This window comes from Symsagittifera roscoffensis, chromosome 9, assembly GCF_963678635.1.
Source record: "Symsagittifera roscoffensis chromosome 9, txSymRosc1.1, whole genome shotgun sequence".
In the NCBI taxonomy this organism is placed as follows: domain Eukaryota; kingdom Metazoa; phylum Xenacoelomorpha; order Acoela; family Convolutidae; genus Symsagittifera; species Symsagittifera roscoffensis.
Genome location: NC_087070.1, coordinates 41,604,372 through 41,631,442, shown reverse-complemented (window position 1 = coordinate 41,631,442; position 27,071 = coordinate 41,604,372). Strand labels below are relative to the sequence as shown.

General features: G+C 35.3%; 1 protein-coding gene across 2 annotated transcripts in view; it reads right to left on the bottom strand.

Annotated features, from left to right (window-relative positions):
• Window positions 1-219: 219 nt before the first annotated feature.
• LOC134853988 (glycine receptor subunit alphaZ1-like) overlaps window positions 220-27,071 on the bottom strand; it is a 40,377-nt gene continuing 13,525 nt past the window's right edge. For both annotated transcript variants that reach the window (XM_063870037.1, XM_063870038.1), the window contains 4 exons: window positions 23,256-23,305; window positions 22,759-22,971; window positions 21,369-21,538; window positions 220-1,383 (listed from right to left, as the gene is read on the bottom strand). In XM_063870037.1, coding sequence (XP_063726107.1) covers window positions 479-1,383; window positions 21,369-21,538; window positions 22,759-22,949 — 1,266 coding nt within the window. In that variant the 5' untranslated portion in view covers window positions 22,950-22,971; window positions 23,256-23,305 and the 3' untranslated portion in view covers window positions 220-478. The remainder of the gene's footprint in view (window positions 1,384-21,368; window positions 21,539-22,758; window positions 22,972-23,255; window positions 23,306-27,071) is intronic.

The window sequence follows — 27,071 nt, the reverse complement described above, 5'->3', positions numbered from 1 at the left end:
CCCAAATACTTTTCTGAAATATATTAAAATCTGAATCACTATCAATAGGTTTCTCACGCTTCAATATGATACCACACTTGGTTGATCAACTAGGAACTGTTTTTGAGTTACTAAAAACGGCTGGAGGAAAAAAGGGACCCTACTCCATAGTTCCTTCCAGTCAACTTCAATGCCGTGGTCGGAACAAAAATTTCTAAAATTTGCTTCCTTATGTAAAACTTGTATTTGAAAGGTTTCAATTGCCGCTAATCTATCTTTAAAGTGATTGAAACCAAACTTGTTAAATTTCATGTTGAGATAGTTTAATTGATTGAGAGAAAAATTCATAAACTCGACTTCTGCGTAGAACTTACTTAACAGAATATCGCTACAAATAGCAAAGATAAACTCGTTTAATCTACATCTCATGTAAAATTGCAAAACATTATAAGATTCTTGTCATGACAATTCAAATTTCTTTATTTTGTACCGTTTGCGTCTATTGTTGATTATTGATTGCAATCCAAAGAATCAGCCAATAGATGATGTTAAACAAGAGAAAAGACAAAGGCACCAAGATTCGAGCCACCTTGTTCACGCTTTCGCCATCGCTTATCAATAACTTGATCTTCGTCTTGTAAAAACCCTGTCGACACTCAAGCACATCTACACTGCCTTTAGCCGCAAATTTCGCTGACACGAAATCGCTGAGCGAGAACTCAAGCATAGCCGTCACCACAAACGCGAAACACACGTACACATAAATGTCCAAAGCTGTCACTTTGCCACTGACGTGCTTCTCGTTGTCACTCGCATTTCTGGTCGCTAAAGTTAGAATTGAAAGAACTGTGGTGACGCTCAAACTAGCTCTGGCAGGTGTTGCATTGATGTTAACCCAGAAAGTTAGCCAGCTGAGAATTACCAGAAGCAGAGCGGGGACATAAATTTGCAGTATATATGAGGAGTAATTGCGTTTGAGAGATACCAGAGCTTTCAGGCAAGAAAAATTATCAGGGCCATATTCGCATGTCACACTCAGATGTTCAGTCGGTAGGAGGTCAAAACCAATATGGTCAGCATCGTTGTTGATTGGATCTACGAAAACCCCATTTTTAGTTCTCTCCACATCCCAGATATAGCGCACAGTTGCAATATTGTTGCCAAAACTCGAAAGCTGTAGCGAACACGTTGCGATGTCAAAAGGGAAAATTAACACGTTTGGTGCGCATGGAGTAACTAGACGTACTTTGCGGATGAATTCAACATATCCTGTGGGTAAAAACTCAACTGACTGTTCTTCGGCACTGTAGATAAGCGAGTGGACAAGTTGAAAGTAAGTATCCGGATACCAAATTGGTTCTGGTCGTACTAGTCCACTTATCTTTACACTTTCGGATAAATTTCCTAAAACAAAATTCAGAGCAAAATCCCGAGATCTTATTGTTTAAAACAAATCAAGGCAGTGCTTAACCGAACTGTGAGAATGGCAGTTACTTGTATTTTGCGCCTTTGTATAATTAGCAGCAAAAAGTTCGGACAGACAGAATTGATTAAAATGAGCAACCAGTGCTTTTCGACGCTTTTTTGCATGCAAAATCTGAAGCCAAAAAACCTTGAATTTTTTGTCAGACGAAGTTCAAAATGCGAGATCGTCGATTATCCGATGATTTTGCTAGCCTAATTTTTTTAAATACTGCGATGAACATCCAGATTTTACTATAAAACTGTGAACAAAATTAGTTAAAAAATCGAAAGCTAGAGTTATTTTCAACACAATAAAAAAACAGATTAGGACGCCCCAAAAAAAAACGGAAGTGAAGTTGATCAAATCATTCAAAATTTGGAAACTAATCGCAAAGAAACATAAGCCACCCTGAGCAATAAATTTTCTGTTTTAAGGTTTACTATTCGACGCTTCGGATCCAATTTCCCACCGTGGTTATAGATTTTGAGCCAAAACTCTGCTTTATGAATTTTCGACGTTTTATTAATTTCAGTTTTAATTTCTGTTGATGTCTAGACAGTTGCTCTTTTTAATTAATTCTGTCTGTCCGAACTTTTTGCAACTCTCTATAGATAAAAATGTTTCACCTATGAACTTAAAAAACCAAATATAGAGAGTTGCAAAAAGTTCGGACAGACAGAATTAATTAAAAAGAGCAACTGTCTAGACATCAACGGAAATTAAAACTGAAATAAACATAACGTCTAAAAGTCATCAGCAGAGTTTCGCTCGAACTTATAACTACGGCGGGAAATTGCATCGGAAGCCTCGAATAGTAAACCTTGTAACAGAAAAGTTGTTGCTCAGGGTGGCTCATGTTTTTCTGAATGATTTGATCATCTTCACTTCTGTTTGATTTTTTTTGGGGCGGACTAAAAAATTTGTTTTTTTTTGTTGAAAATAATTCTAGATTTCGATTTTCTAACTAATTTTGCTAACTATTTTATAGTGAATCTGGATGTTCATCGCAGTATTTGAAAATTAGGCTAGCATAATCATCGGATAATCGACGATCTTGCATTTCGAATTTGGTCAGACAAAAAGTTCAAGGTTGTCCGGCTTCAGATTTTGCATGCAAAAAAGCGTCCGAAAAGCACTGATTGCTCATTTTAATTAATTCTGTCTGTTAAATTTGTGAATTAATTCTGCCCTTGACACGAAATAGTTGAAATTGCAACCGAATTTTAAAATTTGCATTTGAACTGTCAAAACAGTAAATCTTAACACAAACGCGAAGCTGCGCTCCGCAAAAACATCAGATTATGACCCTTTTTTATTTGGACTTTGCAAAAATTTCAACGTAAGATGTTCTTATCTTATATAACAGAAAAAAAACTCAGGAAATTGATTAGTGAAACAATCGTTCATGTAGCGTTATTGGAACTTTCGAAGGCTTTTGACTCTATTTAATATTAAAAATAAATTAAAAAATTACGCAAACCGAATTTCTCAAGAATTGTAGTGCATTGATAGAAAGCTTTTTGAATGACTGCATCCAAAGAAAAAACCTAACGTAAATTTTTCCAAAAAGATCGATTTTAAACGAAAAGTGGCACAAGGAACGGTAATAGGTCCATTGTTCTTCAAATTATATGTCGGTGATATACAAAATCTACTCTGTGATGGATGTAATCTGTTACAAAACGCCGACAACGGTATGATATATGGGAGTGCGGTCTGTATTAAGACAACCGCGTATTCATACTCGTCAGTAAGCAGACAAGTACGATATTAACCAATCACAGTCAAGATGAGAACGCAAATTTACGAAATAAATAATAATTAATTATTCAAGTTTCTATTTCCTAAGTTGGATGACATACTAAACTTCCCTCAATTTGAGATCTTGCCCACCTCACGGAAAGAGATTACTTTGAAAGTGGAAGAGCAGTTCAACAGAACACTGAAACAACTTGCCGACAGTGAGAAGATTCCAATGTCGCTCTATCAACACCTTCGTTCTACGGGTGCCCAACCGGCCAGGTTATATGGATTGGCAAAAGTACACAAAAAAGCAACCCCTTTTAGACCGGTGCTCTCTTTACCTGGTAGCTGCTATGATAAGATCAACAAGGGGCTTGCTAAATTGTTCAGCCGGTTCCCTGGTGCCAATATTGAAACATCCACCACTGACATGAAAAAGAGACTCACGGACGTACAATTGCTGGACGACGAAGACATTTTTTCTTTAGACGTGAAAAGTCTCTACACTAACGTACCAGTTGCGGAGGCCATTGCCATATCTTGCCACTTGCTTTAAAACTCTGACTCGGCCCCGGAAATCGACAGAGCTACATGCAAGCAACTCATGCAACTGGCAGTTACTGATGTCAACTTCATGTGTGGCGATAAATGGTACGTTCAAAAGGATGGAGTCGCGATGCGAGCTGCAATGGCGGTTATTCTGGTCAATAATTGGATGAGGCGGTTTGAAGATGATATTGCCTCAGATGAACCACAATCCACCAATACAGAGCAAAAAGATCTGCGACTGATGATAAGACAATGTGTCCCGTCCGCGCCAAGAAGGTTACTTGGAAAAGATACTCTATACGGTGCAAGAAATGCAAGTTCATCGTAAAGGCAGTGAGATCTCACTCAATGCAATAAAGAACATGCATGGTGACCAGTGGATTTGCACTCAGTGCCAAGAAGAGGAGACGGTTCCGGCCATTAGGGAAAAATCTTAGGACGCTATGTAGACGATATCTTGAGATCTGCGCAGAGTGACTCTATCGACAGTATCTTAGACAGGGTCAACACGCTTCATCACAACTTGGAATGTACTATCGAAAGATTGAGATACAACGGTATCCCTTTTCTGGACATGTTCGCCAGGATGCATGTGTGAGTACGAGTTGGTATCAGAAACCCACGGATACTGGACTGGTCCTTTCCTTCAGAGCCCTTGCACCGATTGGTTACAAACGCAACATGATTCAGGGCTGCATTCACCGCATCTACAATGCCACAACGACATGGAACAATTTCCATTCTGGTATTCAAAAGGCAAAGAAGATATGGGAAGCAAACCAGTATCCGCCCCAATTCTACGAAACCATCGTCAGAGAAACTATTGATAAACTGTTGGGGCCGAAAATCAACGTAGAAGAAAGACAAAGTTCTGTCAACAATGTTCACTTTGCAATACAAAGGCACTGTGAGTGACACGTTTAAAAGACATTTGAACAATATTACTCGTGTCCCTGTTATTTTGACTACCCGGAAACTGAAAACTGCTGTCCCCTCTCTAAAATCCTTGATCTTGAATCATCTCTGAAGTAATGTGGTGTATCATATCACTTGTCCTGGCTGTAGTGCCAGCTATGGTGCGCAGACAACCCGACACCTCATCACACGCCTTAACGAGCATTCGCGGATCTCTACTCCAGTGGGTGAACACATGACACAATGCGTTGGCAACACAGAAAACTTGATGGCAAAGATCACAGATCGATCTAACGACCATGTCAAACTTTTAACGCTTGAGGCCCTCCACATCAACCGACTCAAACTAAGGATGAAAAGAAAAGAAGAATACAGGTCGCGCGAACTCACAGTCAAGGTTTAGAAAAACATCTTTTTTGGCCCATCAAAGATGGCTTAAAGATGGCTTAAAGATATCTATATTTTTTTAGATCTCTCGGTGCTATTTTTATACTGTTTTTTACATTTTTCTTTTTTGATTTTTTTCTTTTTGTACACTTTGGATTGTACGTTTATTGTTTTTCCTTTTTTAGACTGACGATGATTGTAATCAATCGAAAACGTTCTCTTAACTAACATTGATTGTTTTTCCTGAGCAATATTCATTTCTTCCTTGTCTCGATTCTGATTGGTTAATACAGTATTTGTCTAAATACTGACGAGTCTGAATACGCGGTTGTCTAAATACTGCTACGTAACCGATATATGATTCATCTGAAAATCAAAAGACGCGCTTAGCCAACTTCGAAATTCATTATGGGAGATTACATTTTTTCAGTTTAAAAAAGTCTAATTTTTTTCTTCCAATCAAGATCACGGCTTTGCTGAGCTCTATCTCCAATGAATTGTCATTTAATCTCAACGGAATAACCAAATTTTGGTTACCTCCTAAAAAAGTGTTTTCAAATGTCAATTGAATTTATGCTTGTTGCCAGTTCACAGATCAAAAGTTATCAAACAACTTAGTTGAAATTTAGTTGAAAGTTTTTATTGATATTTTGCCTAAAGGGAAAGAACTTCCCTTTCCTTACATAACTTCCTTACATTACAATTCAATGCCTATAAAAACAGAGAAAAATTTGCAATCAATGCATCTTTACAAAAAAGGAACAATGTAAGCAACGTCACTGCTTTTTTTCTGGCTATTTTTCAAAATCAAAAAAAAATGTCTCTATGTTTTCGAATACGAAGATGAGTACTAATTTTCTGGTGACAATTTCATTCCTATGTGTTTAAATTGTTCGTGAGCGTAATAAAAATTTTGTCCCCGCTTTTCATCCCGTTGTTGTTTTTCTACCTCGTTTGAATAACAGCGTGAAATGGCTCTCCTTCGTGTCTAAAGCCAATTCTTGTCTAAGGCTTTTCCTTGAATATAGGGAATCGGAAGTTCCCGGTACTAGGAAAAATCAAGGTTAAAACTCGAATTCTATTAATGGTTGTTTGATAACATATGATCGCATTGATCTGACAATAACAACTTAAATACAAATAACATAAGTTCAAATAAAAGCTTTGCTAGAAGAGAACTCAAATATTACATAAGTTCAGTCAAGATATAAGAGAAATGAAAATTGGCGTAGTATTTATACTAAAGGAGTGTGAAGTATAAGAAAAAGCAGGGAAACCCGGAACCAGTACAATTTTGCTTGAACAAACCACATTCAGTTAGAAAGAAAGAATTTATTCCTTCGGACATACAAATACATTATTACCAATTAATTACACAACTTAGGCAATTTTATTTTGGTAAATGTAAGTATTGTCTGAAGAGGAAAGAAAAAGGGCGAATAGATGCGCACTGAATTCTACCCGGTATACACTAACTCAGACATTAAACGTTAAAGTGTAAAAGTAGAGGATTAATTAAGTAGTAATTATTTTTCAGTATAGGGAAAATTTCGAAAAAATTTACGACAATAGGGTTTTCTCGAAATTTAGCAATTTCTGTAAGGTAAAGTTTGTGGGGTAGATTTAAGACCTCAGCTGGGTCTCCGGTAGCATCCATTTTAAGCGCAACTTTTCGAAGAGAAAAAAATTTATTTTCTGAATTTTTTTTCCAAGTATTTGGAAACTATCAAAAAATTTTTACAAAATGGCGCTTTCTCGAAAACTTACAACTTCCGGAAGGTCATGTTTCGGAGGTAGACTTTAGGCCTAAGATGAGTCTCTGGTAGCTTCCATTTTAACCGCAATTTTGCGAATAAAAAAACCTACATTTTTTGAGTTTTTTTTTTCAGTATTCGAAAAATTTCAAAATTTTCACAAAAATGGCGTTTTCTCGAAGAACTGCAACTTCTGGAAGCAGCGATTTCGGGTACCCGACTTCTGAAGAAACAAGAACCGAATGCCTGTGCAGGAGCCGGTCGGTTTCAATCACCAGGAACCGGAACCAACGTGAATGGCGGAACCGATCGATATCGACCTAACCTAGGTGGGCTTTAGATTGGACAACAAGCATTAATACAAAAGATGGAAATATTTTATTAAGACATTAAATATCAAACATGTGGAACCGACTTGGACCCGAAAAATGACGAAAATTGTCAAAATGTCGGGGAATTGGCACTGATAGAAACCGGAACCGTTAACCGACTCTTACAAGATCAAGAACCGGAACCGAATTGCCATGAGCCGGAACGGAACCACTAGAACCGGGACTGGAACCGGGAGTCTGGAGGGTCATATTTCTGGAGGAAGAATCAGGGACTCAGAAAGGTCTCTGGTAGCGGGTCTAGGACAACAAGCCGACGGGACTTCAAGCCGAAGGGACTTCAAGCCGAAATTAAAACTTTACAAGCACCTCAAAACACTATTTTATCATCTGTAAAACGTTGTTTTTCAAAAATTTTGGCAAGTTTAGTCCATAATAAACGTTATTCATGACAATGCACCACTTGTGATTGGCATCCGTTAATAACATCAGCCGGATTTTGAAATGCATAAATTATAAACATGAAAAATACATTCAACCATGTTTTACTTTTCAACTTTCCGAAACATCATTTGGAGGCTTAAATTTTATGAAAACGCCAATAACTTGTGAAGAAAGATCATGAAATTTAGAAATTCTTCAAAAAAGTTTTCAAAATAATTATATTTCACGAGTTTATGAGGAACTTTTCGGCTTGAAGTCCCTAATTTTACGATTCGGCTTGAAGTCCCGTCGGCTTGATGTCCGGCACCCTCTGGTAGCATCCAGAATTATCAACGATTTGTCACATTTGACACAAAGCTAAATGAAATCGCCGAACAATTCTCTAAATTTAAACAAGAGATAGATTCACTTAAGCAAAAGATAGATGAAACAAACAAAAAACCACAAAACAGAAATGAGCCAAAGCAACATGCCTTAAACAAACCAGAATCAAGCTATAACGGAATCCGGATAAGAGGACTGCTTGAACTGGACTCAAAAAATTCAAGAGATAGACACGAACACGACTTGGAAGAAGTGAACAAACTGTTTGCATTCTTAACAGTTGAAGCAAAAATCACAGATTTTAAACGCTTAGGAAAATATGAAGAAGGAAAAAGGCCACGCACAATAGTTGTAAATGTATCAAATGAATTGCAAAAACGACTGATACTAGTGTCCTAGGCAAAATTGAAAAACTAAGACAAAACTCTTTTTGTGTCAAAAGAGCTCAGCCCAAGTGAATTTCGGATTGAGAACAAACTTCTTATGAGAAGACGAACAATGATAGAAACTGGCGTATCAGCTACAAACCTAAGGCTAAGGGACCTTGTCCTTCACCAATATGACAAAGAAACTTGAAATTAGAAAAAAGTCGAAGAAAGCAATTGTCTACCTACTGCTAAGTATTTAAAAATTTTATGCCTAAATGTCAGAAGTATTTTAGACATCAACAGAAGAACAGCTCTATCAAATGCCATTTTACAAACAGACTACGATAAACTATGTCTCACAGAGACATGGCTTATAGAGGAAATACCAGATAAGGCTCTGCATTTGGCTGGTTTTAATATAATTCGCAAAGATAGAAAAAATTTCACTTTAAAAACCAATCACGGAGGTGTACTCATGGCGATAAAAGAAAATGTGCATTAGGAAGAAATTGATGCTCAAAAAGAAATTGAAGAATGCATAGTGGCCAAACCAACAGGTGAAACTAGGCATCATCAAATTCTCTGCTGTGTTTATAATCCCCCGAAAAACAGTAAATACCAATGAAAAAACAAAACTTCATCAGTTTGTTCGAAAACTTAACAAAATTACAAATAAAACACAACTGTAACGCAGTGTCGATTACGGGATATATAAATTTTGAATAGACTCGTTGGAAAATGATGAACTCAAAGGACGAATATGAAAATGCAGTGTTAAAAAAGCTCATTGAACTTGACTATGAACAATTATTCGACTCCAAAAAAAAGCAGCTTGATGTTTTATTAACAAACAACCCTGGAGTGGTACTCAACTGGCACATGGACCAAACATCAACAAACGCATACAGCATTGACAAAGTTTCATGCTCAGATCATTATGATTACTCTGCAACAATTAACATGGAAGCCAGTATCAAAGAAATAAACAAAGGTGAAAATCTGGCATTTAACAGAGCCGATTGGACGACAATAAATCAAGAAATAAAAGACAAACTTTTCATACCGTATTGTTATAGTAATGTAAATGAGCTCCTGCGTCAGTGGTATGCATGGTTATGGGACAAAATAAAGAACAATGTACCCAAGGTTACATCACACAGATCAACTCTCCCCCCGTGGGTGACACCAAGTACGTCTCACAAGCTAAAAAGAGTACAAACCTTAAAACGGCGTATTGATCGGCAAAACATACCTACATTAAACAAACTTACTTTAAGCCTTATCCTAAAACACAAAAAACTGGAAAAAAATCTTCAAATAGCATTGACTGATGATCAAGCAATTTACGAAGAAACAGTAACAAGCAGAAGACAATTCAGTGACCTACAAAAATACTTGAACAAAATAAATAGTTCTAGGCAATATCCCCAAAAAATGTTTGACAAGGAAAAATCCACTAGAGATGACACCCAAAAAGCTACATTTTTTAACGATTTCTTCATCAGTGTATATTAAAAGGAATCAAATCCCAACCCTCTCGCACGAAATACACACTGTTCTCCTACAGAAAAAATCTGTACAGAAATACACATTAAAGAAACCACAATCAAATTCATTCTCAAAAATCTTTTAACAAATAAAGCATCAGGTTTTGATGGTATAGGTAATATAATCCTAAAAAATCTTTCTGAAACTCTGTCAAAATCGCTCCATCTTCTCTTCCGCACATTCAATAACAAGCGACTCTTCCCGACCTACTGGAAAACAAGTCAAGTGGCCCCAGTTTTTAAAGAAAAGAACAAGGCGTCAGTTGAGTGCTACCGCCCAAATAGCCTTTTGTGCTCAGCCTCGAAGGTCTTCGAAAAAATTATCTTTGATAATATTTACCCCAAAATTCAACCTTTCTTGGAAAACGCACAATACGGCTTTCGGCAAAAAAAAGTCAGCAGCACTACAAATGGTACATTTTTTTAGCAAAGTATATGAACTCTACGATGACGAAAAAGTTCAAACACTATCAGTCCTTTATCTAGATTTTTCTAAAGCCTTTGCTAAAGTTCCTCATAGTATCCTAATCGCTAAACTACGGAACATAGGTCTAGGCCTTCAAATACAAGACATAATACAAGACTCTCTAACAGATAGAATGCAATTTGTGAAAATCAATAAAAGTTCATCAACTTTGAAAGAAGTAACAAGCGGTGTACCACAGGGCTCAATTCTTGGCCCTCTACTTTTTATCATATTCATAAACGACTTTCCCATATGCATTGAGAATTCGGATTGTTTTGGCTATTGTAACGATATGAAGATCTTGTCTCCTGAAGAAATTCATCTGCAAAAAGACACGACAAATGTTGAAAAATCGTGCAAAGAAAATAAAATGCCGCTGAATGAAGATAAATGTAATCTGTTAAACCTCAAAGGGAAAATGGAAGTTACACTATTTAATACAAATGTTGATACGGCAAAGACCCAAAAAGACTTAGGTATTTTAATGTGTGACAATTTTTTGTGGTCAGTAATTGCTGAAAATCGCATATCAAAAACAACGGGAGCTTTTTACAAAATCAAACGGAATATCTCTAAAAAAACATCATTTAAGTCAAATTTAAACTTATACTGTGGATACATTGTACCAATCATAAGCTATGCATCGCAAACATGGTATCCGAACAAAGTAGAATTAAGACAACTAGAAAGAGTACAAAAACGAGCGTATTCTTGGATTACAAATAACTTCAAAATGAGTTATACTGAAAGACTGAAATTTTTAAAGCTCCTTCCACTCTCAATGTACTTTGAATTACACAACATTTTGTACTTAGTTTCACTACTAAAAATAAATATGACATTGATTTGAATACAATTATTCATAAAAACGAATCACAAACGAGACAAGCAACAGGTGGTGAGATTGCTGTTTATGCAAAAAGACTGAAAAAGTCAAATGAAAATTAGTATATACGTTCTAATACGCTATACAACTACTTTAGCCAGATTGTGGACTTCGAAAATCAAGATTATGACAGCCTGAAAATATCTATACCAAACACGTATTGGAAATTCTTCAACAGAAATTTTGCAGAAAACAACTTGTGTATGTGGAGAATTCTTTGCTGGTGTGGAAACTGCAACCCACCGGGAAAAATTTTGAACTTATAAACGAGGGTTTAAAACCCATGGAGAAATCCTAAAGCCTACCCTACTACTACTACTACTACTACTACTACTACTACTACTACATTTATCCGGAAGTACATATATTGAGGGAAAATAAAGCCAGGTTGTAAAACGACTGGCTAGCGTCTAAACACAGCTCTACATGCTTTTAACCGTCTCTGCCAAAGCCAGTTATTTGTGTGGTCCTTTTAACATCGGGTCGACAAAATCGTTACTGTTTTGGGCTATCAGCATGAACGCTCAGATTAACTCAATTTAATGCGAAAATAGTGAGCTCATGACTGGGTCTCAGTATCTCCAGACCACGAGGTCACTTCTAATAACAGGGCTGTTACTTATTTATTATATTACTATTGTTTTTGTTCAGTAGATAAAATCATCATTCCCATTTGAGATGGATCAACCCTTTCCCTCAATTCGCAGCTTCTCATTATCTGAAAACGAACTTAAATGTAATGAATTCAATTCAGAACATAACCGGAAGCTAAAAGTTAATTAATATAATGTTTGAGTTCTCTTGCCGAGACCATTCCGGAAACTTGGATCCGGACGAAGAGCTGTCTTATCTCTTTCTGGAAGACTAGTCACGTCATCCCAACACCCTTCCTGGATCTCGGGAATCTCTTTGTAACTATTGTAGCGGCACAGTCGTTACAACTCGGATTGGTCTTCTCACAGCTGTTCCTATTCATTTTTTGATCAGTATCGCACAATTGCCGTGCACTTATTCTGTTTCAACGACCCTTGTTGTTGTGTTCTCCGCAGTTTCAATTTTCGCGAAATTTCAAATTGTTACGTGTCTTTCATGCCCAAATCGAAATTTTAAAAATCAGCATGTTAGGCCAAACTAACCATTCCCAAATAGTTTAACAGAACAATTAACACCGTTAACTCGCCGAAACTCCCAATTATCCCAGTTCATGGTCACAATAAAACTTCTAATTCGACATGCATTTTGAGAGCATTCTTATCGAATGTCACAATTTTTGAGGGGAAAAGATCAAATCAATCAAATACACTATGTATTAAGTTATTACCGAGGATGTAACTGCTGTGCCATTGATTACCTTTTAGCTGCTATAATGCCTTGAAGGCATTTTAATTGAATGAATTTTAGTTTGGTATTTCAGAGCATGAGCAATTAGGGCTGAGGAAAGGGTCAATCCATCTCTAATGGATCTAATATGTAACAGTAACTAAAAATTCTGTCGTTTCTACCCGTGTTGTTAGTTTTAATAGCGTTGTCCAGGGATCCGAGAATCAGGTATGAGGTTGTTTTTGAATTCAAACGAAAGTTGATTGAAATTCGTTTGGCTGATGGCCTAAAAATGGTAACATGATAGTTACCCTTTAAACAGACCGAAAATCAACTGGCTAGAAAAAGACGGCCAAAAACGAGTAGAGTTAAGGTTTCTGACGTCAGCTAAACGTCAATATGGACTTTTTCTACGCTCCCTCAAAGCGTAAGATCTGGGCTTAACTTTACATGTCTCTAAATTTGCAGAATAAAAAAGTTCACTAAACTTTATCATTTTGCCTTTCTGAACACTAAGCAATATATTAAGTTACATCGAACCTGTACTAGCTAATGGGTACATTATAATTTCGTTTTGCAAAAAGAAAGGGAATAGGTTCGTTTACCCGCATTCCTAGTTTTATAAACGGATATTTTAGAGAAAACGTAGAATTTAGAAACACATTCGAGTTTATACTAATCAAAGTTCACAGATAAAAATTCAGTAGATCATAAACATGCAGTCCATGAACAGGCAAAAGTTTATATCCAAAAAACTCTTGATTATAGCGTCGAACTTTTTTTTGAAAAACATCATAACATCATTTCCGCTATTGCGTTAGAAAATAAATCAAATATGCAAAACTATTATCAACGTACACAAGCAAGTCATACCGTATTATCGGATTTATGTTAGCGTTACAATATTGTGGTTAAATACATTTTGGAATGTAATGCCTCAAGTTTGGAAAAAAACACCAGAAACTGTGGACATAGCGGATAGATGCAAGTCTTCTATCAAGAACTACGCCTGAGTACTTACAAGACAGCTTGAGACTATAATCAAAATCATCAATAAAATATGAAAAACTTCTACCTTTTAAAAACTGATTTATGTTATTTTGTCTGAAAAAATGGTTAATTTATGTGATTTCAATCAAGACGAATTTTTTTTCATGCTGGAAGAAATCAAAATTTGACAGCTCTTTTGCTACATTTGTATAATCTGCAAATAGCAAAACGTTTGAACCCGGTGCAGCGTGATGCCTACAATTTATATGGACTTAAAATGGAAGAGGACCTGAAACAGAATCACGCGGAAAGGTAACTAGTCCTACGAGCAATTGTTTGCATGAACACAACTTCAATTATTTGCACAAAATCCTTGAGATAAATATTTCTTTAACCAAGAAAGACAGTTACCCCGGGCAATATAGTTTTCCAGTTTAATCAACAAAATTCTGATATCTGGAGTTTCGAATGTTTTTCTTAAATCAACAAAGAAACTGCAACTGATTTTTTTTTGTATTCAACCATTCTTAGTTCAGTTAAGTCAGCAGCTAAAGCATCGATAGTAGCAAGTTTGTGCCGAACACCAATTTGATGCTCATAAAAGTTTTTGAATTTTTCAAGCTAACTGCACAAACTGTAGTGCATGGGTTTTTCGATTAATTTGCCACATATACTCAAAAGAGCCACTGGATAATAAATGTAGTTTAGTATCAGATTTAAAGAGTGGCAAAAATATAGCATAATTACGCGCCTGAAGAATTGTATTTTGGTCAAATGTAGGTTTATTAGCTAATTAAATATGGAGCCATGACAAAACAAATTTTAAACAGCAATATGTTAGTTATTTCACCAGTGCCGCAAAAAAGCTTCAATTTAGGACTATTTATGACATTTAAAGTGACATGAAATTTAAAGTGCAATTGAAATGTACACTGATTGACTATTATGTGTAAACTAAACCATAGAATCGCTTTTTTCCATTTTGCTAGCTAGTGATGCTCCGATTGAAGCGAAGTACTCATTGAATAAAGTCGATTTATTATGTGGATCTGAAATACTGACTCCTTTATTTTGCAGAGCACAAATTTTATCACTTACTTTTCGATAGTCTTTCTTTTCATATAATAAATTAGAAACTTATCTCGAGTCTCCAATACAATGATTGAGGTTATTAAAATGATAGTTTCTTATGTTTTTATCAGGATTTCAACCTGTTTCCTTTTTTTAAAGGGTTGTTTTTTTTCACTAAACTATTAGAATCAAGCTTCGAGGACTTATGCAGCTTTTTAAGTTTTCAAGAAGCTGTTTTGACTTCCTTAGTAAACCACGGAACTTTCAATTTGGTAATTTTTGCTTGTGGTTTTGTAGTCGGAGCGAGTTTACTTACTGTCAAACAATCACTAAATTTGCCATAGGATCTACTGGTTTTTGGCTCTTCGACCAGATTAGACCTCTCCGTTATTTACCTCAAAACGAATTTAAATACGCTTGTATTTTTTGATATTCAAGAGGGACATGAAACAAAATGAGGATCATTACTTCAAATCATATGGCTTCAAATTCCTCTAGTTTTACGGTTGTTGTTTATAAATGTATGAAGTCCTTTGATTTCAAACATTTTTGCATCATCTGTTTCATTAAACTAAATTTCGGTTAAAAAAGTGCATTAATTGGAGAGTCGAGATTTAGAAGTGATTCTAGATTTTCATGAAAGTTCTTAATAGCTCGAATACTGAACAAAAAAATTTTAAGACTATTAGCACTAATAATTTTAGATAAGCTGAGAGGTTGAGACTTATGAGCCCACTTGACTGTAGTTTTGTGGAAATACACCACTGAAGTTTTAATTTTGGTTTTTTGTTTCAACTCTGTCGATACAAAAAAAAATAGCTCGTCTTAAATCGACCCTATAAGAAAAATGCTGCGAATGTTGTTTTTGAAGCGATCTGTGCGGACTAATGTTGCAATCATTGCTATTAAAAATGGTCATAATGCGACTATTGCAACTCAAAATGGGTATGATGCAATTTTGCGAGATTTAAGGGTTTTGCGCATCTTTTGCGGTCCAGAAAGATAATGTGCGGCTTTGCGCATCCCAAGTGGGGACTTTGCGCGAGCCCTGTTGGGATTTTGCTCGACGCATGTTGCGGCTTTGCGCGACCCGTTTTTAAGTTATTTTACATTTTTTTTTTGCGATTCTATGCTGCAGTTTGAGGATTTTAACCTTGGACATGATTAGGAATTTCAGTCACGGAGAGTCTTTTTCCGCAAACCAACTGGGTCCCAACATAGGACAGTTTTTAATTTTAGCTTCAAGGTGAGGGCAAGCAAGGCTTCTCATTTAATAAAATGTGATGACGACAGTTTATATTTTGATGGTTGAATGTTTCATTAGAGTGTTTTATAGCTTTCTGTTTTTTGGTGACAATTTCATTGTTGTGCAAAAAAATGCTACTTTGTTTCGAGACCATGGAATCAATTTTTTTAGCGTTGAAATTAAATCGATTTAAACTGATATAAAATCGATCCAAATTGATCTGTTTGTTTTGATTAACTTTTTGTTTCGATTTTTTGTTTTGATTAACTTACTTTTTTACAACTTCATTCGATTTCAATCTAATCTGCACTTTTTTCATACTAAAATCGATGGAAATCCATTTTTGTCAGTGCGGGTGAGCATTCACCCCATGGTTTGACTGTCCTCGATTTACATATTGACTCTGCTCGGCCTGTTTTGACTGTGCTTGACTTATGTTTTGACTCCCTCGGAGGAAATTGGGTATGTTTCGGCTGTGCTTCACCTTTGTTTCCAATGTGTTCGACCTTAACTGTGCTTGACCAGTTTTGACTGTGCTTGACCAGTGTTTCGACTATTTCGGCTGAAAATGGGTATTCTTCGACTGTGTTCCACTGCTTTTTCTACCGACTAGGTTTGACCTTTGTTGTGACTGTGCTCGACCTATGTTTTGACTTTCTCGACCAATATTAGATGCGTTTTGAATTTGCTCAACCTATGTTTTAGTGTGCTCGTCCTTTGTTTTGACTGTGCTCGACCTATGTTTTGACTTTCTCGACTTTCTCGACTGAAATTGGACATTATTTGACTCTGTTCAACCTATGCTTCAATGTGCTCGCCCTTTGTTTCGACTGTGCTTGACCTATGTTTCGATTTTCTCGACATTATTTTGGTATATTTTGACTGTGATCCACCTGTTTGGACTGTGTTCAACCTATGTTTTAACTCTACTCGACCTATATTTTGACTTTTTCGAATGAAAATGGGTTTGCTTTGTTTGTGCTGAGCCTATATTTTAATGTGTTTGTCCTTTGCTTTGACCCTATGATCGAGCTATGTCTTGGCTTTCCCGACCGAAATTCGGCATTTTTTGACTGTGTTCGACCCATGGTTTGAATGTTCTCGGTCTATGTTTCGACTTTCTCGATTGATATTGGTTAAGGTTTGACAGTACTCGACCTCTGTTGTTTTTGCTCAAACTAAGTTTCGACTGTGCTCGGGTTTGATCTGTGTCTGGGCTGTCCTTGACCTTTGCTTAGACTTTTTGGACCAAAATCGGGTTTAACTGATTGTGCTCTTTTTATACTTCCACTTTGTTCGGCCTATGTTTTGACTGTTCTCGACTTATGCTTGGAATGTTTTCGATCTTTGTTTAATTTTTCTCGACCAAAATCGGCAATGTTTCGACTGTGCTCAGTCTATGTTTCGACCGTGCTTGACCTATACTTTGACTTTCTCGACCAAAACCGTGTATGTTGCGACTGCGCTCGAACTCTATTTCGATCTGTATTTTGATTTTCTTGCCCAAAATGTATTAAATTTTGACTGTGTTTGACCTATTTTTCGACCCAATTTTTGTTGGTGCTCGACCTAAAATTGCATCTCGACCGTAAAATTATGTTCGAAATTTCATTCAACGTTTGATTGGCTAGTTGCATGAATGAACTTTACCAACAGTTGCATGAAAAAAACTTTACCAACAGTTGCATGAATGATCTACTAAAATAAGGCGGAAAAAACAGTGAACGTTTTTAAGTTACTATGGATTATATTCAATTAAAATGGATTATAATTCAACCAAAAACTTATAAGAAAATTTTCCAAAGTTTAATCGATTATGACCAATTATAATTGATTACAAAGGATTTTATTGCTTCGAAAAATACGTATCACTTTATTCCCATTATCACTTTAATTATCATTTTAATTTACACTTTTAATGGATTACAATCGATTATTTAAAAATTTTAAAGGCACTATCTATAAAATGACAATATAATCGATTATGATCCATGGGAGCTCGGTGCGGGCATGGCAAAGTGGCGATACAGAAAAGATGAAACAACTCGATGGCGCAAAACGAACCGAAAAAAAAAACAGACAACTAGAAAAGACAAAATTGACATTTGTGTGCCAAACCTTTCGAAGCATGCGAAATGCACACCTGCGCAGTAAGAGCAAACTATTTGTTTGTCTTCCTAAGCGCTATGCAACAAATGTATGCAAGCCAAACTTGATCACGCCGTTTTTGTTCCCAGAAACCTTTCGCACTTAACCATGCCTTGAAGGCGTGTGTTTGAACACTGAGTAATTGTAAGATTTTTCTGAGCAGGTGAATCAAATTTTTAAGCAAAGCAATTTTGAGCGAGAAAATTTATGCGGATATCGACATTCAAAAAGAATCAGAGGTTAATTATTTAAAGCTGACTAATTAAGCTATGGTTATATTGCAAGCAGTTCACCTTTCAATTTGCAGCCCGCACCAAGCACCTATGGAGATTTGTTGATTATATGGATTTCCGAGGCAAAAAATAATTGATTATAACCCATTGCAGATGTAAAATTCAGACCACGAAGTCGATTATATTGTCGATTATATTTAGAAAAATATAATCCATTGCAATTCATTATATATTTTTTATAATCCATTACTTTTGGCAGTGAAATTTTTTAAATTTTGTCAGGATAATTTATCACCAGTGGCGTGCGCAGAAACTTTTCGAGGGGGGGGGGTGGTTTAGTTTTTTTTACTCATGAAGTGTAGTAGGATTTATGAATGAAGTGATTTTGGTTAAAATTTGGGTTGCTATTATAGTAAACTTCGACTGGTATTATCAGATTCTGCAATTACAGGTGCGAAAAGTTTAAGTGTGAAAGTGGAAACAATTAACCCCTCAAATTGAGGTGTGAAAATGCGTTCAAAATTTGACGCCTCAAATTCAGGTGTGAAAATGAGCTTTTAAAAGCGCCTTTTAAGGTTCCGACTTTTCAGGTACCTGTCAAAAAAACATGCCTCACTATTGGACGCATGGTAACTTTGATTGTGCGCCGAAGGCGCTTTTGAAAAAAATTGGAATTGGTCTTCACAAAGTCTATATAGTAAAAATGTACCCATAGGGGGACCCTTTGGTTAAAAAAAGTCAAACTCAAGAAATGAGGGGGAGAGGGGGGTTGCCTCCCCCTCGGCCCGCTATTGTCTATCTCAATCGATTAATTTTAGAAAGTTATCCAGTATAATTCATTGGAATCAATTATAATAGATTTTTTTTAGAACTAAATTAGATTGTTTTGAGGAAATTTAGTTCTACAAAGAAATGAATAATAATAAATAACATGATGTTATTCACAGTTGTATCAAGAAAAAAGGTAAATATTTGAATATATCCAACAGACCACATCCCTATGCTTACCTCCCAATCCCCCTACCAGTTTTCCATCCCGTCCCCCCTCAAACTACCACACCCACCCTCATCTCCTTCCCCCAATTTACCCCTTTCGCCTAATTTTGTAAAAGGTGGGGAAGCAGGGTACTTTACCTTAAAATTAAGCTATAAGAAACGATAGAAAGACATAAATATATATGAAATCCATATAAAATATGAAATGAAAGAATTCATGAAAGGCAATATGCAGCAATTTGTACTGAGCTGGATATGAGATTAAAAAAAGTAAATTTCATCAAAATTATGTTGGCAAAAAATTAGGGTTATAATCAATTTTAACTGAGTTATAATCATCTATTTTGTAATTTTATAGATATTCACAATCAATTATGATCTATGGTCACTTGATGCCGAAGCGCACGTACTTTTTGAACTACAGTGCTGATTTAAATTATCCGGACTAAACGAACAAAACTTGAATTTTCAAACACGTTTTTCTCAAATTGGGTTAAGATTAGACAAAAAATGAAGAGAACAAAAGTTGCTTAGAATTTCACCAGAATTAATAGGATGCCATTTTTTCTCCGAAATTCTCAACCAAATTTTTACCCCAAAAATGGGTCATTTTGGCTTTTTTCAATTAATCAAGAATTACGCTGAAACTACTCAGTTAATTGATAACAATATTATATCATTAGAAGCCTCTTACGCAGCCCAACAAAGTTTAAGAAGTGTTAAGTTTCCAAAAATTTGCGCAAATTGTTTAAAATTTATTTTTAAACAAATTCTGGGTTTTATATAGTAAAAATCACATTTATTGACTATCAAGTGAAAATTTTTTCATTTATACTGGTTTTTTAAGATTTAACCCTTGTTAAACATTGTTGAGCCGCGTAAGAGGCTTCCTGTGATATAATTTTCATATCAATTAACAAAGTAGTTTCAGCGTAATTCTTGATTAATTGAAAAAAGTCAAATTGACCCATTTTTGGGGTATAATTTTTGTTGAGAATTTCGGAGAAAAAATAGCACCATATTAATTCTAGTGAAATTCTAAGCAACTTTTGTTCTCTTCATTTTTTGTCTAATCTTAACCCAATTTGAGAAAAACGCGTTTGAAAGTTCAAGTTTTGTTCGTTTTGTCAGGATAATTCGCACTGGAGTGTTATCGAATTGAATTGATTATAACGGATTTTAAGTGACACAAATATTGGACAAAATAAGCAATTATAAATGCAAATTTTGAAACTTAAATCCATTTTGAATGCAACAAAATCGATTTTTTTCATAATAAAAGATTCAATTCTAATCCAAATTATAATCGATTATTTTTCTCAATGTGAATCCTTAAAAATTCATTATAATCAATTGTTTTTTTGCTGAAAATTGAAAAATGTAAACTTCTATGATATGAACAGTGAATTTTTATAAAACATAAAACGTAACAAGACTGCTCGTATCAGGGCGAAGCCCTGAATGTTCCGACTGCCTTTTAAGGTTTATGGAGCAGTAAAAACACGCAAAAAAAATAAATTTAATAAAATAAAAGGAAAATTTTTTTTTCTAAAATTTGAATTTTTTTTTGAAAATTATCCCCCCACACGCCATATAAAGTGCAAAACGATAGGTTTCGCTCCTTGTAACAAATCATGGCAAGTCAGCTTCTTTCAAACCAATTTGGAACGATTTCTAAGACGGATTAAATCTCCGCTTACGCATTAATAGCGCGAAATATATCGCGCGTTAATTGTCCCAAATTGGTCAGAATGGCAATCTTTAAACCCCCATAACTTTACGAAAAATGATCACAGGTGAAATATCTTTTCAAATTTAAGCTCAGGACATCAATTCTTTTTGAATGATATAAAAAAATTCCGCCAAAAATGGCTAGTTAAAAAGTCGAAATTTGTCTGAAGAAAAAAAAACCCACCCCGAGCACAAATATTCCGTTACTTTCGTATCGAAAGTCGGAACAATAACTGCACAAACCAAAACATAAATTTGAAATAAGCTCCAAACTTCAACACAAACTTCTGAAAAAATTCATTATAATTTTCAATTGATTATAATCGATTATATTTGAAATTTATTGAGACTAACAATTAAAATCCAATATAATCGATTATTATTCATGAAAATCCAGTGCTGGTATAGCAATCAAACGAATGGTTGCTTGGCATCATCGGTACCATTGCACAAAAACCTGATAGAAAAAACACTTACCGACAGCTTTTAGCAGTCGAGTGTCTCGCCACTTTTGGATGATGTAGAAATCGAGTGTGACTTGACTAGCAATGTTGCGCATAGTTTCAATGTGGATGGAGACATTGATGACAGCAGGCAGTCTCCATTTTCCATTTTTCTCTGTTCCATTCCCTGGCTCAAAAGCACCCCTGAAACAGTTAAGCTAAGATGAACTTGAAACAAAGATAGCCGGTTGCTGTCCAAATAGCACAGAAAGTTCTGTCATATTTATTAAACCCGAAAAAGTTTTTTTTTTTGTAATTTTTCTTCAAATTAATGCAGAGTGTGTAGTGTGATCTGAGAACTATAAAACCGCGGAGAAATTGAGCGAATAAGACATAATTTTTTTGCACAAGAAAGAAAAAACTAAAACAAACTCGAATATAATTTCCTCCTCATTTTCAATGGTCGGAACGACAAATCACTTGCTGTACCAATAGCAAAAAGTGTTATACGATAATTTTTTGTTGCATAATTTACAACCAAAAAACATAAAAAGTACGTGACGAAACAGTAGTAGTCGAGTCTTTACTAAGTATCGCAGAAGGTTCGAAACGCAGTTAACACAATGGAACAAATTTTGTAACCAAAGTTTTTCAAAGTTTTTAAATACTTCTTTTTTTTGGTAAAATTAAGGGATTTATGGTCAGCGAAAGCGAGTGAAAGAGAGAGAAAAAGAAAGAAAGAGACAGAGATGCCCATTTAATTAACTCTTAGTTTCTTCTCTATATCTCTTTTAAAGACGCAAGATGTCACAAAATATTCTCGAAGGTGCCTCAAAAATTCTGTACTTTTGAAATTGTTTTTTGTTTTAGCTGAAAAGCTCAAAAATTAACACAGACAGAAAAATAGGGAAATTTGATTTTTCCTGATGAAACTTTTTTAAAGACGCAAGATTTCACAAAATATTCTCGAAGGTGCCCCAAAAAATCTGTAGTTTTGAAATTAATATTTTCGCTTAGTACTGAGCACCTGAATTGAATAAAGTTACTGTGCGTAAACCTGTTAAGAATGGCCAGCAATAAAAATGGACGGGAAAGAACAACTCGGAACTTTGACGAATTCAAATTTTGAAGAAGGAGAATATTTTGGTTAATTGCTCTTCCTTTCTTCTTCTAGGATTTCGACCCACCAGAAGGAAAATGTGGTCACAGTAGGACTTTTTTGTGACTTGGGAAAACCATCAATTTGGTCGACCTGCAATTCAAAATCCACTCAAGAAAAACTTCGATCCGCCCCCTGGTTTGGATCCTTTTGAGCACAGAATCAAGCCATTTCTGTTTTTCAATTGATTTTAATGAAAAATTGATTTTTATTTTTCAGTCTTCTCATAAAAATCAGACCCCCACCCAAAACAAATATTTCTTACTTTGGGGGAGTTCGGGTGTTGGTGAGAATGTCCTCGAGGCTTCGGCCATAGGAGCAGCACCTGCAGCCAACACTCTCCAGAGACCATTGGTTATCACACATCACAATAGCTTCAGTTAAGAGGAATAAGCAGGGAAAGAGAAGCTGGACAATTCGCCTGGGGTAGGGCGAGGAGATATTCCTCCGATCCATTTTCACATTCCCAAGATAATGACTTGGATGGTATTGACACATTTCGCTTTCTGCTTACCAATTTCAATTCTCATTTTAGTGACATGTTTTTCCAATAAATCTTTTCGCCTATTTCAATGAAAATTCGGCCTAGATCTGAATTATTCCACGTTTCACATAATCAAACTAAATGAGAGTAGTTTATACCGTAAGGTAAAGATTGCTTGGTAAAAATAGGGTCAACATCTGTGAAAATATGAAAGGGCAAAAAGTGTCAATATTGGTGATAATTCAGAGCGAATTCGCGGCCAGCGAAATGTGCCTAACGTTTTATTTGAGGCGAAATTGGCCAGAGGCCTGACTGTGATAAAGTCTTTCTAAAGCAAGAAAAATATTAGGAGAGATTTAAAAGTTTATTGATAATTCCACAAAAATTGTTGTTTTTATTGCTCAATCAAGAGTAAAATTGAACTCTTAATGATTTTTTTCATTTTTTTTTCATTACAAGGCCAAACTGTGTATTTTGCGAATTGTAAGCGGATATGCAACAAGGTTGTTCTCTTTGTTCGTCTTTTGTTCTTTCAATTTCTTTGATTAGTCCGACAAAATTTCAACATATTTACAGACTTGTCCCTGGGTTCCAGAGACCTCCCGTGCCGAAAAAAAATTGTTTATTTCTGTCCTGAAAATTTCAGATCAGAAATGAAACATAAATATTTTTGAATTGTTCAAATAAAGCAGGAATTTTCCTGAAATTTTTTTTATTTCCCATCGTATTTCTCATCAGAAATTAGCTAAATCTAGGCTATTTCTAGCTAGGAAAAAGTCTCCTGGTTGGTCTCTAACCGGCGACTTGCCTGTAGATGGACAGTTATGCTAACCGCTAGGCAACATAACCAGTCACTGCACTTAGTTGTAGCAACTTTATGCCTTTATGCAAAGCAACACTTGTTATAACAAGTTTTAATTTGCCCTGTTTTGCTACGGCTAATGAGTATATGAACTTAGGCTGCGGTTGAGCAGTGAACTGATTTCAGGTTATTTTTTCCCGAAAATGATTATTTCTAGACTACGAAAAAAAATAGATTTATGCACAGAAAATACGAGAAAATTTAGCAAGAAAATCTATATAACATTTCTATCTAGAAAACAGATTCCGTTGGGCACTGACAACAAGCGCCAAATTGTGCACCTTTCTAGTGCATAGTTTCGCCACGTAAGTTTTTTGCAGACATTTCTTGAAAAAAGCTTTTTTGGAAAGTTATTGGCGTAAAAAAATTTTGTGAGCGTTTCTTTTCAAAAACTACAGTGCTGATTTAAATTAACCGGACAAAACGCGTTGAACTTGAAATTTAAAACGAGTTTTCTCAAATTGGGTTGAGTTTAGGTGAAAACTTATGAAGACAAAACTTGCTTAAATTTTTAGCAGGATTAATATGGTGTAATTTGTTTTGCAAAATTCGGGCACAAAATTTTACCCCAAAATGGGTTATTTTGGCTTTTCTTAGTTAATCAAAAATTACGCCAAAAATACCCAGTCGATCACAGACATAATTATATCAAAGTGAGCTCCTTACGTAGCCCAACAAACTTTCAGAAGGGCATATTCTCCAAAAAATTTGCAAATTGTTTAAAAATTGTTTTTAAACAAATAGTTGGTATTTTTATAGTAAAAACGACCTTTTTTGTCCATCAAACAAAAATAAATTAACTTATACAATGTTTTGGAGAATATACCCTTCTTAAAGTTTGTTGGGCTACGTAAGGGGCTCACTTTGATATAATTATGTCTGTGATCGACCGGGTATTTTCGGCGTAATTTTTGATTAACTAAGAAAAGCCAAATGACCCATTTTTGGGGTAAAATTTTGGGCCCGAATTTTGCAAAACAAATTACACCATATTAACCCTGCTAAAAATTTAAGCAAGTTTGTCTTCATAAGTGTTCACCTAAACTCAACCCAATTTGGGAAAAACGCGTTTTAAATTTGAAGTTTAGCTCGTTTTGTCCGGTTAATTTAAATCAGCACTGTATTTAAAGACTTTAATAAATTTAATTTTTAATAATTCAGTCTGTTAAAATTTCTATTATACAAACTTCTGGATACTCAAATTTAAATTTTATAGGATCAAACTTCATTTTTAAATTTGTAAATTACCAAGGATAGATGGTTGCTGTGCAAGTAGCACAGCATTTTTTGATCGCTGTTATTTTTGTGTTGCAGCAAAAAAATTTAAAAAATAAAAACGGAAAAACTCCAATATGGTACAACTGAAACAAAAATTATGTTGGATTCCGAAAAAGGCCAATTGGACTTGAATATATTTCCATACAAGCTTTTCTTAATAATGCGGAAAAACTGACTCGACGCGACACTTAAAGGCGTGGTGGTAGGACAATATCAGCCAAGCTCTGAAATACCAATACAGAGTGTTTCTAGCAGAGTTTACCAAAGTTTCTTACTGCATGGTTAAAATCACTAAAATGGATCTCTCGCCAGCTTCACAATTTTGAACAAATAAATTTGAAAAAGTTAAAATTGTTTTGATAATTGTTTGATTTGAACCCACAGATCGCTAAAAATTTCTTTACTTCCTTTTTGAAATTGTTCGTCCTGTGTTCGACGAAAGGATGGGTTTTTTATCCAATTAGCGAACAAGCTAGACGGGCGATTGATTATTGAAGCTAAACGTCCATGCTTACTCTGACTAACCATGAGCACAGAAGGGCCACATAGAATAATTAACCGTTTGTGAATGTCAAAGAGACGGGTTTAATCTAGTCAGTGAACTTAATAACAAGCAAAACAAGACTGCTCGTATCAGGGCGAAGCCCTGAATGTTCCGACTGCCTTTTAAGGTTTATGGAGCAGTAATAATACTGAAAAATTAAATGTAAGAAAAAATAAAATGAAAAAAATTTTTTCTTCTAAAATTTGAAATTTTTTATGAAAATCATCCCCCCACACGCCATGCAAAATACGAAAGGATAGATTTTGCTCCTTGTAACAAACCAATTATGGCGAATAAGCTCCTTTTAACCAATTTGGAACGATTTCTAAGACGGATTAACACTCCGCTTACGCGTTAATAGCGCGAAATATATCGCGCGTTAATTGTCCCAAATTGGCCAAAATGGCAATCTTTAAACCCCCATAACTTTACGAAAAATGATCACAGGTGGAATATCTTTTCAAATTTGAGCTCAGGACAACAATACTTTTCGAATGATATAAAAAAATTCCGTCAAAAATGGCTAGTTAAAAAGTCAAAATTTGTCTGATGAAAAAAAAACCCACCCCGAGCACAAATATTCCGTTACTTTCGTATCGAAAGTCGGAACAATAAATAAAGAAGGCATTTTGACGGGTAATTAAACAAAAAACTGTTTCATAATTATCTTGTCCCCAAATTGAACGTGAAAAAGACTAGTCGCTGTAATAAATAGGCTAAAAATTGGCTATTCAATTTTTGGCTAATAATCTTCTAATTAGTGCCTTGCTTCTGCCATGTTTGCTTTTCTGTCTCTCTTAATTGCCTATAATGTCCACTTTCTGGATCAGCCCCGTTTCCTTGTCATTCACCCAGCTGTTATCTATGTGCCGAAACAAATTAGTTTGCGCGTTTTTTGACTTAAAAGCGAAAATACAAAAACAAAAAATATTAATAAAAAAGTCAGCCTCAATTAAGAAGACTTTAGACTGATAACAAATATGACCCACCACAGGTTCTTCTTGAGGAAACTAAAATTGAACAAAAACCCCATCCTATGGTATCATGTACAGAAAAATTGCAGCTGGCATAAAAACTCCACCGTTTCTGTAAGAAAAATGAAACGAACAGGTTTAAGTAATCATGTTTTCCTTGAAAATTTTCATACAGTTTTCAAATATTTGATAATATCTTGTAGTTTCTCTGTCTTAAAAAACGACAATTCCGTAAAAAAACGGTATAGTCAGACAAAGCGTACAACACTAAAACAAGAGCGTTCTCTCTCTCTCTTGCAACTGACATAGCAAACCTTGTCTTTTTGCTTAGTGTTTTTTTGATTTTCCTGCGATTAGTTCATTGTTACAACTTTTGAAAAAACAATTATTCAAAAAATAATTCGACGAAATAAGGAATAATTCGACGAAATCTTTT